This window comes from Hyperolius riggenbachi, chromosome 4 (assembly GCF_040937935.1).
Source record: "Hyperolius riggenbachi isolate aHypRig1 chromosome 4, aHypRig1.pri, whole genome shotgun sequence".
Lineage (NCBI taxonomy): Eukaryota > Metazoa > Chordata > Amphibia > Anura > Hyperoliidae > Hyperolius > Hyperolius riggenbachi.
Window position 1 is genome coordinate 432,811,966 of NC_090649.1, and position 18,662 is coordinate 432,830,627.

The 18,662-nt window shown below is 46.3% G+C and overlaps 1 protein-coding gene across 2 annotated transcripts in view; it reads left to right on the plus strand.

Annotated features, from left to right (window-relative positions):
* SHLD1 (shieldin complex subunit 1) overlaps positions 1-18,662 on the plus strand; it is a 224,901-nt gene that overhangs the window by 128,360 nt on the left and 77,879 nt on the right. For both annotated transcript variants that reach the window (XM_068232498.1, XM_068232497.1), the window contains one exon: positions 5,093-5,271. In XM_068232498.1, the coding sequence (XP_068088599.1) occupies positions 5,097-5,271 (175 nt within the window). In that variant the 5' untranslated portion in view covers positions 5,093-5,096. The remainder of the gene's footprint in view (positions 1-5,092; positions 5,272-18,662) is intronic.

Below are 18,662 nucleotides of genomic sequence, written 5' to 3' on the forward strand. Positions count from 1 at the left end.
ATTCAAATCCAGACTTAAAAGCCATCTGTTTAGCCTGGCATTTGCCGATTTGTAGAATCATTGTAGAATAGAGCCATGCCTATATGTTTTGAGTGCTAGGAGAAGAGCGCTTTACAAATGTTGTTGTTAATATAATTCCAATATGAGTAAAGGTGGCCACTAGTGATACAATTTGATGAATGATCTTTCATTTCCGATCATTTGTATGAACAATCAGAAATGATCGTTCGGGACCACTAACGGACAAAAATCCTAACCAATCATACCAATCATACCTAACCTAACCAATCATACGGATGGTTGGAAACTAACGATCGTTTGCCAAGTTGTATCATTAGTGGCTATCTTCAGAGTGCCTTTTGGTATTTTTGAGCCCCTTTATAATTTCCTAGTGTACCTAGGTCTTCGTGAGTTATCTGGGTACTCTGTACTACTGGTGGCTGAGCTCGATGGTCCCAGATACCATGTAAAATTCCTTAGGGCTCTTTCACATTAGACAACGCGTGCAGGAGCCGTTCTCTTGCACGCGTCGAATAGCCTGCGGCGTGTCGTCTGGATACTGCTGTGTGACGCAATCAGCGGCAGTAGCTATTAATTCACTCGACGGGAAAACACCGGCTCCTGGGTGCGTTAAACCGCAACGCATCAAAACGCAGTGTCTGGTGTGAAAGGTAAAATGAAAGTCTATGGATTTTCATTTTACCTTGGTAAATGCAAAGTATTGACTTTGCGTTAAAACGCAGGAAAAGGTCTCTAATGTGGAAGAGTCCTTTCAGGTCCCTGGGTTACCTCCCAGTCGTGTGTGTGTGTGTGTATGTGTGTGTGTGTGTGTGTGTGTGTGTGTGTGTGTCTGTGTCTGACTGAACAAAGCCCCATGTAATTAAAATAGAACTCGTTCACCCATTTCAGGTCTACTTTTATTCAGTTCTGCTTTATACAAGGAATAGGGTCCCACCTGTGTGTTTTTTTTTTTTTTTTTTTTTTTTTTTCCAATGTGAACAAAAAATAAAACTGTTCCAAAGTGTTCTAGACAGAAGATGCTTCCAGATGGGTGTGTCATCGCTTACTACCAATCAAGTGATTAGTTCAGGGAGGCCAATAGGCAGCAATCTGTTCACCAGCATTAATTGTTGTTTTTTGAAATAACAGAATGTTTCAGATTCCTACATTTATTAAAGCCCCAGTTAAGGAACAAATGTGTTCTTAGTCCTGTGTAGGCAGCGCTTGTACGGTACATGTCTATGTAGAAAGGCCTTAATTAGCTGATTTCAAATAACTTACTTGTAAGGTTTTTTTTGTTGTTGTATTTGTAAAAGGACAACTGTAATGAGGGAGATATGGAGGCTACCATATTTATTTCCTTTTAAGCATTGCCAGTTGCCTGGCTATCCTGCTGATCCTCTGCCTTTAATACCTTTAGCCATAGACCCTGAACAAGCATGCAGCATATCAGGTGTTTCTGACATTATTGTCAGATCTGACAAGATTAGCTACATTATTCAGACACTTCAGCAGCCAAATAGAGAAGCAGGGCTGGCAGGCAGCTGGTATTGTTTAACCACTCTGTGACCGCCTAATGCAGGATGGCGTCCGCAGAGTGGCTTCCTAATTCCCTTAGGACGTGCCAGTGCGTCCTGTCACTGCGAGATTTGCAAGGAATGAGCGCCTGTTCACTACAGAGGCCCTTAGAGAACAGCCTGCCAGCCACGATCTGAGCTGGCAGGTTGTTAGACAAAAAAAGGTCATTTTTTTATGCACTGCACTGCGATTTAGCGCAGCACTGTACAGGGGACAGCTCTGTCACTGAGCTGTTCCCAGGAGAGGCGCACAAAGTGATCCCTCTCATAGGCTAATGCCTATGAGAGGGAGCACACTGATTGGATCTTGGGGCAGTGTTCTCCCCAGGCTCTTTTAGCTGAGTGCTCCACCCGGCTGGTTTTAGTGAGCACCCGGCTGTCATCTGCTCACCTCTTCCTCTGCTGTAAGCCCCGAAGCACCAGCCCTGCATTCTGTCATCTCACCCCACTCAGCTACCCGGCTGGAAAAAAGTTCTGGGGAGAACACTGTTGGGGGGTAAGATAAAAATGTAAGATTTTATTTAAAAAAATGTAAGTTATTAAAAAAACACAAACAAACAAACCTCACAGCAGCAATCAAATGCCACCAACAGAAAGCTCTGTTGGTGGCAAAAAAGGAGGGCAGATTGATTTGTGTGCTAAGTTGTATGGCTGTGCAGCAAACTATTAAAGCTGCCCTGTGCTAAATTGTAAAATTGGTCTGGTCTCAAGGGGGGTGTAAGCCTGCGGTCCTCAAGTGGTTAAAAGGAAATAAATATGGCAGCTTCCATATTCTTCCTGTAACCATTTCTGCCGCTGGGACATGAGCTTCACCTCCGCAACGTCAGCTGCTACAGCCGCAGGGACGCGATAGTCACGTCCCTGCAGCTTGGGGGGGGGGGGGGCAGTGCGCGAAATCGATGTTGCCAGGAACAGGGGAGATTGGCTGCAGGGGACAAAAATCCCCTGAGCAAATCTGTACATGTCCGCCGAGAACACTGTTTTAGTTCAAAAGCAGTGTTCATTCTGAAACAGAGCCGCCGCACTTCCTCCTGCTCGCGCTTACCACCGACAATCGTTAGATCTATGAATGGGAACAAAGTTCCCAAACATGAATCTCCCCTCTAGGCCACCGTGATCGCAGGCATCCATTGATACCTGCGTCACTTCCCTGGTTACAATGTAGCAACACATTACTTCCTGTAGTGTACTTATTGTACGCAAATAGGAAGTACTCAGCGGGGACATCTTCTGGCCAAATAGAAAAATTATACCTACTGACTTTAGGGAATAAAAAAAATTGTAATATGTATGTCAAGAAGGATATTATTATAAAATTATGGGATAAAAATTAGTGATGGATATAAGACTGAAAAACAAAAGTTTGCTTTCCTAAAACAGAAAGAATTTGCGATAATTCAGGTTGGAGTGAGCTCGAGATGTCTCCCAGGCACCACTGCTGAATATATGCAAATTAACCATTGTACCCTTAGAAGCTAAACACACCTCCAGAACCGCTGGAATGCAATGATGTGTCAGCTTGTTAATATGTACAGAGCCATAATAATCCAACATGCATACAGACTGTTTCGGATTGTTTGATCCTCATCAGTGCATGGCATGGATTAATTTGGCTCTATGGAGTAGGGCTTGTAAATCCGAGAGGCACAGACTAACCAGCAAGCTCATGGTGACCCAGAACTCATTGGGGTGTGTAAGGGACTACTGAAAAAAGGCACCTTTATTTTCCAAATAAAATATTGTCACCATACATTATACTAGAGATATAATGTTAATGTTGCAGTAACCGGGACAAATGGCCAAATAAAATGTGTGGATTTTAATTCGAGTAGCATGTATTATTTTAAAACGAATAAATAATGCATTTTTTTCCTTTTTTTTTTTTTTCAAATTTTTTTCTTATTATTCCCATTATAACGCATTTAGGCTGCTTACACACCAAGACGTTACAGGCGCACGTTAGTGCGCCTGTAACGCTCCCCCAACGCACAGCAATGTAACACAAGTGGGCTGTTCACACAGCCCACGTTGCGTTACATGTAACGCTGCACGTTCTGTGCAAAGTGCAGCATGCTACGGCGTTGGAGCGGCTATAGCCGCGTTAGACTGTTTGCACATGCGCAGTGGGGGGCGGAGAGGAGGCGGGGAGAGCCAGCTACAGTAGCCGCGCACATGGCTACTTAATATTCACTGCACTGGCGGGCGCTGATTGGCCGGCGGGACCACGTGATGCGGAGTGTCTCGCTCCGCATCACGTGGTCCCGCTGGCCAATCAGCGCCACTCTGGGAGACATTATAGGACTCGAGCCGCCTAACGCGGCTCACTCTACCGTCGGCTCTTGCAGCACCATACGTTGTGTTAGGTGCACGTTATGCGACCTTAACGTGGCACCTAATGCAACGTCTTGGTGTGCAAGAAGCCTTAGAGTAAACTAATTCTTAGCATAAGGTACCACCCAAAGAAAGCCTAATTGGAAGCGGGAAAAAACAAGATATAGATCATTTCGTTGTGATAAGTAGTGATAAAGTTATTGGGGAATGAAAGGGAGGAGCAGTGAAATGTGAAAATTCCTCTTGTCCATAAGGTGAAAAATACCCGCTGGCTGAAATGGTTAAAGAGGAACTTTAACCCAGGATTGAACGCTATACCAGGCAGTAGCTGATATTCCCTTTCCCAGGAGAAATCACTTCCTTGAATATCAGGAGAGTGAGTGTGGCTGATAATGTGGTGAATCCCCTCCCACCGTGTGGTGTGTTTGTAGATAAAGGAAGTTGGTGCTGTCCCCCCCCCCCCCCTTTTTTTTTTTTTTTTGTCAGCCAACAGTAAAGATGATGACCTGCAGGCTCACTGTTTATCAAACAACATGAATAAATTAGACCAGGAGTATCACTCATTTGTGTATACTTTTCCCCCTGTTACTATCTTACAGTAAAGTTCCTCTTTGGATGCTGTTGCTGCCTATATACATCATTATGTAACAAGACAATGGTGGGACCCTGTGCTATAGAGCCTCACAAGCAGTCACGGTCTGCTGCAACTGTCATTACACCCTTGAATCCAGGGCCCGTCTGCCAGTTATACCATCTCTGTCTCTGCTGATGAATGTGCGTCTGTAGAACTCCCTACAAGTGATCTGGCAGCCTCTTGGCAATGCTGCATAGGACTTATAATAGAAATCCTTTGCTCAGCGCTGATCAAGCTGCAGGCGCTGTTATCTCTAGCAACAAACCCTTCTTCAGGGATGGTGTGATCGGGCCTGATGCCCAGATATGTTGATCCCTACTTGTGGGTACCTTAAAGTCTTGTCTTTGCTGTGTAATCTTATTAGTTTGCAAATTCCAGTATTTCTATATTTGGCTCTGAGTTTTGCATAAGCAAAATACTATGATAATAAACTGGATGGGAGTGTTTTTTTTGTGTAAGCCTCAGTAAAGCGCACGCCTGTGTTTTGTCTACGCTGCATTGTGACTTTTTCCTGGATTGTGCTTTCACATAACTGTATTTTCTTTGGCAGGGTAATGGAGGTGCCGGAAGAAGCAGAGAGCCAATCGTCTGAACATAGCAGTGTGCTGGACCTGTCCTGTACTTATGATATAGCCGACAGTGTCGTGCAGCAGGAGCCCATAGCTGGAACGTCGGAGGATTATGCAAGTTGTGTCTTCACTCCATCAGCATCTTCACTGGACAACACTGGTAAGGGACAAAGTGGGAATGGATCAATCCGCACGATGTACAAAAAGTAGAAAAATCCTTTGAGGACAAGAAGTCAGACTGCAATAACCAGATACTGTAACATTCTTCCAGCACTCTCTGGTCCTTAAAGAGAATCTGTATTGTTAAAATCGCACAAAAGTAAACATACCAGTGCATTAGGGGACATCTCCTATTACCCTCTGTCACAATTTCGCCGCTCCCCGCCGCATTAAAAGTAGTCAAAAACAGTTTTAAAAAGTTTGTTTATAAACAAAGAAAATGGCCACCAAAACAGGAAGTAGATTGATGTACAATATGTCCACACATAGAAAATACATCCATACACAAGCAGGCTGTATACAGCTTTCCTTTTGAATCTCAAAAGATCATTTGTGTGTTTACCTTCTGTCCCCTTCTTCTCTCATGCACTGAACATTACAGGCTTCCTGCAGACAGCTCTGCCTGTGCCTGTGTTTGTAATTCCTCAGTATGTGTCAGCCAGCTAGTTTCACAGCCTAACAGAGGAGGATTTTTATCCAGCTCTCTTCTATCACTGATAAGATAGCAGAGAAGCTGCTGGCTTATGTAAATAAAACACACACTGGAGTGTGCATAGAGGAACAGACCAGCACGGAAGAGTTGGCAGCCTTCCAGACACAGGCCGACAAGTCTGACAGGGGAAAGATACATTGATTTATTACAGAGATGGTTATAGTAGAAAGAGCTGCAGTGAGCCAGATCACATTAGAATAGGTTTAGGAACTTGTAGGATGGTAGAAAAAACGTTGTAATTTTTGTTACAGAGTCACTTTAAAGTGTGCTAGAGCTGTATCTTATAAAAAGTATACAGTACATACCTCGGGCTTCCTCCAGCCCTGTTCGCTCCCAAGCCGGCGTCCTCCGCTGTCTGCAGCTCCGGTACCAGGTCCTGTCACTTCCGTCAGTCATGGCCAGTCTACGCCGTAGAAGTGCGCTCTCTATGCATCTCTCCGGCAGCTGCTGGAGAGATACGCAAATAGTGCACTTCTCTTACATCAGACTGGCCCCGACTGTCGGAAGTGACAGGACCTGGTACCGAAGCTGCAGACAGCGAACGACAGCAGCGTAGGAGCGATCTGAGCAGATGGTGCTGGAGGAAGCCCCCGGTATGTATTAAACTTTTTAATAGATTCAGCTCCGAGTCCATTTTAAAGTGTACCTGAGCCAAAGCACAGGTACAAGATGAGATACTTACCTAAAGAGAGGGACACCTAAGGATCCTATTGAGGCTTCCCTCCCTGCTTTCATGTCCGCCGTGGCTGAGCCCTGCCTCCCGGAAGATTAGTGACAATGAATAGTCGCTAATCATATTAGAGTCGCGCAGCCCTTCTTCCTGCAGCCTGGCCATGTGCAGTAAGCCAGAGCCGCTTGTGTACGAGCCGTTCCATGCTGCTGCACATGTGGCCGTGCTCGCGTGGCTACTGCACATGTGCGGCCGTGCTCGCGTGGCTACTGCACATGTGCGGCCGTGCTCGCGTGGCTACTGCACATGTGCGGCCGTGCTCGCGTGGCTACTGCACATGTGCGGCCGTGCTCGCGTGGCTACTGCACATGTGCGGCCGTGCTCGCGTGGCTACTGCACATGTGCGGCCGTGCTCGCGTGGCTACTGCACATGTGCGGCCGTGCTCGCGTGGCTACTGCACATGTGCGGCCGTGCTCGCGTGGCTACTGCACATGTGCGGCCGTGCTCGCGTGGCTACTGCACATGTGCGGCCGTGCTCGCGTGGCTACTGCACATGTGCGGCCGTGCTCGCGTGGCTACTGCACATGTGCGGCCGTGCTCGCGTGGCTACTGCACATGTGCGGCCGTGCTCGCGTGGCTACTGCACATGTGCGGCCGTGCTCGCGTGGCTACTGCACATGTGCGGCCGTGCTCGCGTGGCTACTGCACATGTGCGGCCGTGCTCGCGTGGCTACTGCACATGTGCGGCCGTGCTCGCGTGGCTACGGCACATGTGCGGCCGTGCTCGCGTGGCTACGGCACATGTGCGGCCGTGCTCGCGTGGCTACTGCACATGTGCGGCCGTGCTCGCGTGGCTACGGCACATGTGCGGCCGTGCTCGCGTGGCTACGGCACATGTGCGGCCGTGCTCGCGTGGCTACGGCACATGTGCGGCCGTGCTCGCGTGGCTACTGCACATGTGCGGCCGTGCTCGCGTGGCTACTGCACATGTGCGGCCGTGCTCGCGTGGCTACTGCACATGTGCGGCCGTGCTCGCGTGGCTACTGCACATGTGCGGCCGTGCTCGCGTGGCTACTGCACATGTGCGGCCGTGCTCGCGTGGCTACTGCACATGTGCGGCCGTGCTCGCGTGGCTACTGCACATGTGCGGCCGTGCTCGCGTGGCTACTGCACATGTGCGGCCGTGCTCGCGTGGCTACTGCACATGTGCGGCCGTGCTCGCGTGGCTACTGCACATGTGCGGCCGTGCTCGCGTGGCTACTGCACATGTGCGGCCGTGCTCGCGTGGCTACTGCACATGTGCGGCCGTGCTCGCGTGGCTACTGCACGGCTGCACTTGTAACAGAGCAGCCCCGATCTGGAGAGGAGCCGCGCTCAGTGACAGGGGGCATCGGAGTAGCGGGGGAAGCCTCAATAGGATCTTGAGGCTTCCCTCTCTTCAGGTACGTGTCTCATTTTGATCCCGAGATTTGGCTTGGGATCACTTTGAAGCGGACCTAAACCCAGGACTTTCTCTCTGCTGTAAAAGATAAGCAACAGCATAATCACCTTTACAGAAAACATGTCTTTGTTACAGCACACAGAACTCCTCAGTGATGTGCCAGTGTAGTTACTTCCTTGTTTGCTGGAAGCACATACAGGGTTAACCTCCTGTCTGAACGGCACAGTTCAGACAGAGCTGAGAGCCTAAATTACAGTGGCTTATTACTTCCAGATAAGGATTTAGACAGGCTGTTATCTCTAAATACAAACGGTGGGTTTCTGTGTGTTTTCCTTCTTTCCTGTTAAAGAGTTTAGGTCGTAGCCATTGGCTTATTAAGAGGTTGAGAGGCTTTTCCCTTTCTTCCATAACTGGTAAAAGACATTGTACTATTTGAGCTATGGGATGCATATATGGAGGTCATGGACATGGTTTGCTAATAATAGGACCCATGATCCCCGCGTCACAAGGGGGCCCGTTCCTCCTCCCAGCAATTTCAATCACTGCATGTCATGTGACTGGGGGGGGGGGGGGTGTAGGGCTAAGCAAGGGGGGCCCAGCCGATAGAGTTTTTCCGAGAGACCTGCCCGGATCTACTAGATGGTAGGTTTGGTGGCTTGTCCATTAGTTACTCTAGACTTTGATATTGACCTCAGGTTTTGGGTCTACATAAAAAGGGCGCCTGGTGGAGCCCATATATATACCAACTTCGGCTACAAAAAAGGCGCCTGGTGGAGCCCATATATATACCAACTTCGGCTACAAAAAAGGCGCCTGGTGTAGCCCATATAAACTTCGGCTACAAAAAAGACGCTTGGTGTAGCCCATATTAAAACTTCGGCTACAAAAAAGAAAGGCGCCTGGTGTAGCCCATATAATAACTTCGGCTGCAAAAAAACTCCGGGATGTGTTAATTACTATTCCCCCTCCAGGCCGCCATGGATAGTGGGGGAATGAAATAATTCGGCTTCCAGCGCTTGTAGCCCATATAAAAACTTAGGCTACAAAAAAAAGGCAATAATATGGGCTACAGAGGGGCACCTTACTGTAGCCGAAAAAAATACGGGCTACAAAGGGGAGCCCGCTTGTAGCCGAAAACCTTGTAGCCGAAAAAATATGGGCTACAAAGGGGAGCCCACTTGTAGCCTATATCAAAACTCGGGTGCCCTTTTCTACACCTTGTAGCCCATATTTCCAGAAATAACATTGATGTCTATGGCGGCGCCCTTTTCATACAGGCACTTCGGGCGCCCTTTTCAACCGATCCCCAGGTTTTGAGCACCTGTGAAGGACAGTTAGATGTATGAGTTGTTCAATGTAATCTAAGTGTCATGGAAAATGTGTCAGTGCTATAAAAATGCATAATAATAATGTCAAGAATTGGTTATTCCAATAGGTTCATACAGCAGAGCAGCATGAGGGGTGTCTGAGCGGCCTGACTTTGGCTTCTGATGAAGTGAGTAGCCCCGGAAATAGTTGTCATGGCGGTCAGTCACCCCCACACTGCTTTTCTGTATGTACTTATTGGAATAAACAATTGAAGTATTGCTTCACTGAAGCCTAGCTTTGGAACTCTTCTTGACAATTGATGTTATTAGGTCTGCCATGAGCACAGTGTCTACTTCCATTCCATGTGAGTTTGGTCAATCCTGCACTGAGTGCCAGTCAACCTTTAGTCTCTGAGAAGCATAGTAGTATTAATAGTTCTGGAGGAAGGTTGAATGAGTGGAAGCAGCAGCATGGCTATGTTCACAATGGATGCTGCTTTCCCTGTGACGGCAGGAACGCAACGGATTTGGAAAGCGGCGCCTCACATTATCCATGCCCTAAGTCTTATACAGTGAAGCATACTGTCAATGAAAAGTATGCTTCACTGTTACTGTTAACGTGCACGTTTTGCGGCACTGCACTTTTGTGGTATCGCCTGACTCAATCTTTGATCTATTTACTGCTTCTGTAATTGTGCATCTCCAAAAGGAAAACACAAATCAAACCCCCAAAACTCCAGTCTGTCTAAAACATTATTTAACATCTGACTATATAAACACTTTAGATCCCTCTATTGTTTGAACTTGCATGTATCTTCTAAGGGAAACCATTCCTAACATCCTAAAAAACATCTTAAAGCAGCATTAAATATACATTGCTGCAGCTTGCCAGTGCTGAGGCGGGGAGTCCTTTGAGCATTCTGTGGGCTAGTGAAGTATAGGAAGGAAATGAATTTCCAGATAAGTGAAGCTCATTCAACTGCATTATTAAATCTGGTGGGTAGTCGATACTTCCTAGGTTTTATCTTCATTATGAAGCTGTAACAAAACCTTCCGTACTCTGTGAGGGATACAAGAGCCTTAAACTAGTGGTTACTAAAAGAAATGGTCCACTATATTAACATGGAGTAATGGGACTTGGATCACACCGCAGTGGACGCAGCCGTAGCAATACTGTACTGCATCCATCTTGTATAGATACGTTGTGCCACTCGAAGGTCTGTTACAGGTTCTGCTGCCGCTTCTGAGCATATTATGCTTTTGTTTGAGATGGAGTATCGCCACTGTTTAACCACTTATTGCAAATTTGACATATATACGCATCCAGTTTGCTGTTATGTGCCGCAACTGCTCTCACGCATACTTGAGACTCACTCTGCATTGATTGATGAATGGGAACATGTGTTCCCAAAGCCAGTTTAAGTGCCTGTGAATGATCATGGCTTCAGCCAGAAGTCATGTTCATTCATTAAAATGAAAGTAAAAAGTAAAGTAAAATATTCGCAAACACTTCTTGTGAACAAGAACACTTGTGTCCCCGAGCACATCGGAAGAGGAGCAGGTCTGTACGGAGCTGCCTATCAGAAGTATTCAGGGATATGAGTGCTTCTAAAGCCTTCCAAGGACTTCCGAAGGTGCAGAATTTCAGGTGTGGAACGAGGGGTTAGAAAGAAGACCAGGAAAGTTTGGATGGAATCCAGATCCTCCCCTCTCCATAGGAGCGTCTAACGTTTTTTTTTCAGCTCCCTTCACATTTTCTTTGAGGATTATAATTTGCAGTCCCCCACGTTTGTGCTAGATTCTGATCACCAGACGAGGAGCTGTGATGTATTCCAACAAATGAAAGAAAAATCCCCCAATAAGTACCGCACCACAATATAATAGAAATAATCAAAGGGCTTTATTGGTAAGCACAAAATTGCAAAAAAGTGTAAAATCAATATTAAAAACAGCGCAGTGCCAGGATCCATGATAATGCATGAAGATATTGGTATATAATTGTAATATATAAGAGTAAATGCAACAAATTCACCCCTCCTCACCTGAAAAATTACTGTAAGATACACTGAGGAGGTGAGTAAAGTGACAAGTGCTAAATGAGAAGGCTGTATATACATATATATATGCACACCAATATGCATGCACATACACACATACATCAGAAGAGAATAAAGTGCTCTAGTGCATGTGAACTACCAGGCTGGTAAGTAAGGCCAGAACGCATGGCAAACAATGAGAGTTGAAAAAGTGAAGAACCGTGAGGTGAAAGACCATAACCCACCGTGAAATGGAAAGAAAAGACTCACCAACTGCCTGCGAGGAAGGGTGGAGATGGGACCTGCAAACTGCTCGCCTTCGCGATTTGCCGCTCAGAGGCGACTTCAACCGGCTGGATTTGCATATTGGACTGGATGCACTTTGTGCTTGCCATTTATAGTGTGAACGCAGTTGATTTGCTGCATGTTGAACTTATCCTGCTTATTGTTCACAGCACCAGTGTTATTCACAGCAACAGGAACTTTATTTGCAGGCCTGCTTTACAAAGTGCACTTAGGGTTAAGGCAGGGAGCGTTACCTGGAGTGGTCTCTCTCCTCTGCCAGGGTTATTACATGCAGTTGGTGATTAGGACATGTTTCCTGGGTCTTTTAACTTATGGGGATTTGCACTTTAGGGACTAACACTGCGTGTCTTTTTTAAGATTATTAATAAATTGGTTTATACTTTTGCAAAAATGGGTTTTTCTATTCCTTTTCATATACTCAAATACAAGTTGACCTCTAGTATAAGTCGACCCCAATATTCAACCCTCTTAAGCTGTATTTTTTTTATTGACTCAAATATTAGTCTACCCAGCAAAGTATTGGCTGCACTTGGGGATTAGGATGAGGCCCTCAGCATTGAATGCCAGTAATGACAGATTTATCAGGAACAGGCAGTGAATGGTCCAGGCAGTTTCTGAGAGAGTTCATGCAAGGTACACATGCAAGGTTATTCAAGGAACAAGCAAGGATTAGTTCAGGTATTACTACAGTGTCCAGTAACAAGCACTGGTTGGTCCAGGTTGAATGCAAGAGTATCCAGTTAACAAGCAGAGGTCGGTCCAGGCAGCAAGCAAGAGTGTCCAGGAATCAAAGCAAGGGTTAATAACAGCAGACAAGAAAGTTCAAATACAAGCCAAGGTCGAGATCCAGTAATTCAACAATGTGAGTGCGCTCCCAGCAACTAGCCACAGCTATGCTTATCACGGGCGATGACTGGGGCACTCTGCAGGCTTAAATACAACTTTCATCCAATCAGCGGCTGGCCACAATCCGCACATCCAATCACACAGTGGTACACCTACCTAGGTGTCAGCTGTAACATCATTGACTATTGTTTACATCTGCGGAGGGCTTACTGGGAACGTACACTTTGCCTATCAGGATGTGCAGCCTGCGTTTCAGCAGTGGCGTCATCAGCAGGGAACAAGGGCCGAGACCCGGAAGCGATGGATTCCGCCTGGGTCTTGGCGGAAACATTATCAACAACAGGCAGGTTCCTTATAGATTATCATTGATTCATGATTGACCAATGAACATTCTCCCTGTTGCTAGGAACAATTGGTCTATTGTAATTTTATGGGGTCCCCCCAGCTCCTGCCAGCCTCCAGTCAGCTCTGGGACCAAGCAGAGGAGTTAGCAGTGGCAGAATCGGGGACACATGAGTATAGCAGCGATCAAAGATGTCGATCGATGCGGACAGAGTGATGGAGCAAATGCAAAACGGACGGAGCAGTCTTGCAGCAGCACAGCGCTTACCCGTCATTGCATCTGCTCTTGCGGGAAGCTAGTCTTAAGGTTTTGCCACTCCAAATTTTGCAAGTAAAACTCTTTGTAACACTGTATTTGCCAACCATGAAAAAAAAAATCCTATTTCTATCTAGTCACTTTAATATAACAGTGTAGAAACACCTGAAGCCGTTTTCAGTATGCGTTCTGCGGTAATTGGTTGGAATCTTAAGCAGAACAGAATTGCTTTAGGGTCTATTTATAGGCTCTATAAATAAATGTATTTGTCTTGACAGATGTTTTACCTGTCACTTATCACTCTCTGTATAAAGGGTGAAGTATGACAGGTGAATTAAAAGCTGTGTATAGAAGAGGAACAGATTAAGTCAGACCTGAACAGCCAAACCATTTTCCAACTAACAGCAAGTCTCCCTTCCTAACTGCCTCAGGGCTGGGACCCACTACAAAGCGCAATCATTAGCAATTTGTGGTAGTGCTTTGTAAGCCATTTTCGACCTATGCTTCTGCCCAGACTCTGGTAAATATAAACCAACACTTGTTCCCAAGCTCAGCAGCTGTGGACCCAAATGGCGGTAGAAGACACAGAAGATGGGTGAAGTAGATCTGGAACCGAGGGGGAAAACGGCCTAGTGAGAACAAACACTGTGCATTCCCATAGGATTGCACTGATTCTGTAAGCATTTGCAGCATCTGCGGTGTTCGGAAGAGTCGTGCCTGTTGGGAACGTGTGCCCGCGCTCCCCCTCTAGCTCCACTTTGTTTTAAAGAGGAACTCCAGTGAAAATAATGTAATAAAGTTTTTTATCCTCTATAATAAAACCCCTGTGTCCCTGCGCCACGCTGTCCCTGTGTAGCTTGGTCCGTGCTTTTTGCTACTGCGCATGTGCGCAGCACGGATCTAGCCTCTGTGGAAGTCACTTACTTAGCAATACACCAAGATTTCAAAAATAAGTCAGGAGATGAAAAGAAAAACAACATATGGCTTTATTCAAAAATGTCACATGTATACATGCGGGAAACCCAGTTAAGCCTAGCAAAAGGATCAAGGCAGTTTAAGGTTTCTGCCTTCACTTCCGCTGTGCATCAGTTCTTATACCCCAAAGTACGTGGTCATGATGTAATTTACTTGTCCAATAATAATGTATGTCTCTAAGAGTCTTTCTTCTTTACTCAAGGAGGGTGGAGAATTCTCACAGCATTGCACCTGGTCTGGACTCCAGCACACAATCTATTCAGCATCTTGCTCACATAGTTACTTCCAAGGTCTTGGCTTGTGGGACTCGAATCATCCCCCGATGGGAGGTTTGCAGTGCCAGGCACAGCATATCTGTTTAGACATTCCTGAGAAGAAAAAAACTCACACAGTACTAGGTCTTAGCTAAAGCATGTCAGCAATAAAAGAATCTGAGTCTAACGTTAAAGGGTAACTCTATTCATCTGAATCATCTGTGTTACATTGGCCTTGTTAAACATTGGTGTCACCTTATATCTATTAAGTGCATATATATGAAACTTGGATTAACATACAGCTATAACATTAACACCTCACAGAGACAGGAGGACGGGGCCAGGGAGCCAGGCGGGCGTGTGAGCGGATGGCCGGGTGTGCGTTTGGCAGGTGCACGTGCAGTAACTTGCGGTGGCGAGAAACAGACCCTAGAGCTCGTTTTTCAAACGGGCTTGGGTCTGCTAGTTTTTACAATAATTATGTATAAGTGATTTAGTCAGTGTTTTCCCATTGTAAGATCTTTCCTCTCCTTGATTTACGTTCTGACATTTACCACATGGTGACATTTTTACTACTGGCAGGTGATGTCAGTGGAAGCAGATGCTGCTTGCTTTTTTTGGCAGTAGGACCCAGCTGTAAACAGCTGTTATTTCCCACAATACAATGAGGTTCACCGACAGGAAACTGTCAGGACCATGGTCCTGACGTCTTACTGTGGGAGGGATTTCACCACAATATCAGCCATACAGAGCTCCATGATGATCCGTTTGTGAAAGGAAAAAGAGGATTTCTCATGGGAAAGGGGGTTTCAGCTACTGAGTGGGATGAAGTTCAATTCTTGGTCGTGGTTTCTCTTTAAGTGGCAAGTGTAAACAGATTTTATTCTGCTTACTGACATTTACACATGCACTTCAGCCTCGCTAAATCATAGGGTTTTGGTCCTTGTGTGAACCTAGCCTTACTAGCTTACTAGTTGTCCCCTCTTCCTACTTCCTTGTGACTACTTTGGCCTCTGCAATGGCACACGGTCAAGAAGATGACATTACATGAGATGTGCCTGTACGTCTGCTACCCAGAAGTGCAGGTTATAACCCCATTGTAAGGGAGGTAAGGGCTTACCCCATACATGGCTATGACTTTTTTGTCCCTCATGACTAACCCAGCCTCTGCTCAAGTGTGCAGCTGGTGTTAAATTCCCTGGCGTTTTGATTAATTGCGGCGCACGGCCAGGTGAGGGTTTTTTTTTTCAGCTAATTATTTTTTTTTCTTTTAACATGTAGCTAGCCTAGCACTAGCTACATGCTTCCCCTCCCCCCCCCTCCCTTCGCTATCCCACCCACCCCTCCGATCGCCGCCGGCGATCATATCTAACAGGAAATCCCGTTCTGAATGGGATTTCCTGTATGGGCTTCCCCGTCGCCATAGCGATGATCGGAATGACGTCATCGATGTCAGGTGGAGTCCCGATACACCCCATTGTGCAGACTGCGGTGATTGGCCAGGCTGCGCAAGGGGTCTGCGGGGGGGGGGGGGGCCTCGTTCCTGGCAGATCGGCGGCGGCGATCACAACAAACACGCAGCTAGCAAAGTGCTGGCTACGTGTTTGAAAAAAAAATTATGCAAATCGGCCCACCAGGGCCGGAGTAATGCACTTTGGCGTTACTGGACGAGCTGAGCTCGTCCATAACGCCCAGGAGGTTAAGTCAGGTGGGTGGCTGAGGAGATACAGCCTTAAAGAGAACCCGAGGTGGGTTTGAAGAATATTATCTGCATACAGAGGCTGGATCTGCCTATACAGCCCAGCCTCTGTTGCTATCCCAAACCCCTCTAAGGTCCCCCTGCACTCTGCAATCCCTCATAAATCACAGCCACGCTGCTGACAAACAGCTTGTCAGAGCTGGCTGTGTTTATCTCTATAGTGTCAGTCTGCTGCTCCCCCCGCCTCCTGCAGAACTCCAGTCCCCGCCTGCATCCCTTCCCTCCCTGCTGATTGGAGGGAAGGGATGGGGCAGGGACCGGAGCTATGCAGGAGGCGGGGAAGCAGCTGAGACTGACACTACAGATGTAAACACAGCCTCACAGCTAGGCTGTGATTTATGAGGGATTGCAGGGTGCAGGGGGACCTTAGTGGGGGTTGGGATAGCAACAGAGGCTGGGCTGTATAGGCAGATCCAGCCTCTGTATGCAGATAACATTCTTTAAACACACCTCGGGTTCTCTTTAACCTTGGCAGATGGGGTTTCAAGTTGATACAGGGCTGCTTCAAGGCAAAGATCTTGATTTAATAACTCGTCAAAACGAACATTGTCCTCGCTCTTTTCCGCACAGACACAACTATCACCACACAGGAAAAGTGTATCTCTTGGCAACTTCCAAATATCACCTGTAATATGGGAAAAAGCAGATTCAAACTTACCGAGGAAGGATTCTGCTGGTCCCTTGTCCCCCTCTTTTCTTTCTTGGTTTGTTCTCCCTCAGTATGGCTGTGAAAATCGTATCCTTCAGTGTCCATCCATCCTGACGCTACTAGCTATAGTAAACTTAGTGGGTGGCAGCTCTGCCACTCAGAGAGACTCTTCTTTCCTGCTCATTGATCTAATTGATCTTTCATTAAAATAAATCACACCTCCAGTGTAATTTCACATATAAATAGATGCAACTAACCTTCCCCATACACTACCGTAATGTAGGTCTGACGAATTAACTGGAATATAAATAACCTGATCGCCGGGAAATTGTCACCATTGGTAAATCCCGCCAACCCTTCGCAAACCTGAAGCCTCTCCATTGAAGGTTGAAGCTCTGTGGCTCGCCCCTAGCTTGGTGGACACCTACAGTGGGGATGGCCACAGGACTACGAGCTTCTTGGCAGACTTCGGTCAAAATCCACCGTGGCGGTATTTTTAATGGAAGGTTGGGCTTACCAATTTATGATCATTTCTCAGTGAACGGGGGATTTATATTCTCGTTCATTCACCGGACCTACATTAGGGTAGTATATGGGGAAGATTAGTTGCACCTTAGTATACAGTGGAGGTGCTGTCATAGCTGTGATGAGAATAGGGCGTCAGGAGCCTCTCTTATGAGGTGGATGCGCGGTTTTGTCTCTGCAGGTGATTCTTTGAGCAGTGCCTGGATTTCCCCTTTAAAGCTCAATGCATGGCGGCCTTCTCCCCAGTGGCAACAATGATTGCTGCTAGATTCTCCACAGAGTTTTGCTTTGGGCAGAAATTTTGCATTGAAAAGTGACCTTCTGGTTTTCATTTGCTCCATTCCGTGCTAATGACTCTCCAGGAATATGACTTTTGCTGCTCAGCTCAGCTATATTTTGCAGACATACTTATGTAACAGAGGAGCTGTCTTCAGGTATGCGATGTTCCCCATCGCAGTGTGTGGGAGAACTGAACTAATGAATCCATTTTTGTTCTGCTTCAGCGGGTAGGTGGATGGGGTTATGCCTTGTGAGATGTTTATGTGCTGCTCTCACTGAATCACTTTCATGTACGGGCTTTTGGGAAAAGATGAGCTCAGTGTTGTTCAAGGTGCAGAAATTAGAATAAGAAAAGTAGGAAATAAATCTTGCCAGCAAACACCGTATTGCAGGAGGACCCATTGAGTTTGGTACAAGTGCTATGAGATTTAGGCCGGAATTTGGGAAGTATAAAAAGCGTAGCAACTTAAATTCCAAGTTAAGGCCTCACTTTATTTCAATACGTGCTCTATAGAAAATTATTTTTAAGTAATAGTTCATAAAAAAGTTTTGTATAAAATCACACCCCATTCAAAATAACCTCCCAACAAAGAGCTCTGACTTGAGCGTGCTTTGTTGGGGGTTATTTTGAATGTGGCGGGGGGATTATTGTTTTGTTACACTGTATTATTATTTCCTGGCGAAGCCCAAATGGATGAAACATGTTGAGTATGACACTGTACATAATTTGTGCACCCCTCTCTTTGTGCATATATACCTCCCCCCCCCCCCCTTTTTTGCCTATTTGTTCTACTGACACTTTTTGGAGGAGTTAGTATGCAGGTTGCAATTTTGACCTGTATAACCATATGTACCAAAAGGCCGACTGTGTAGCCCAAATATAAACTTCTTATTAGGGCTAGCTACACACCAGTGAAAGACAGCCTACTGGACCAATCAAAGTGCAGGAATCTCATGCTTTGAAGTCCTTTGAAACTACTGAACCCACAGGGGCTCAGGGCGGGTTCAGTGGATCGCTCGTTAAGTTTAACGAAGCACTCGTTTAAACTATAGGAGCATAGCGTATTTTAGCTGCACATGCTATGGCTGCATAGCGTGTGCTGGGGATTATTACCATGCACTGCTGTCATTAAGCACTGCAGCTTAGTGAATCAACTCATGGTGTGTTATATGGAATAAATTAAAGTGGTCTA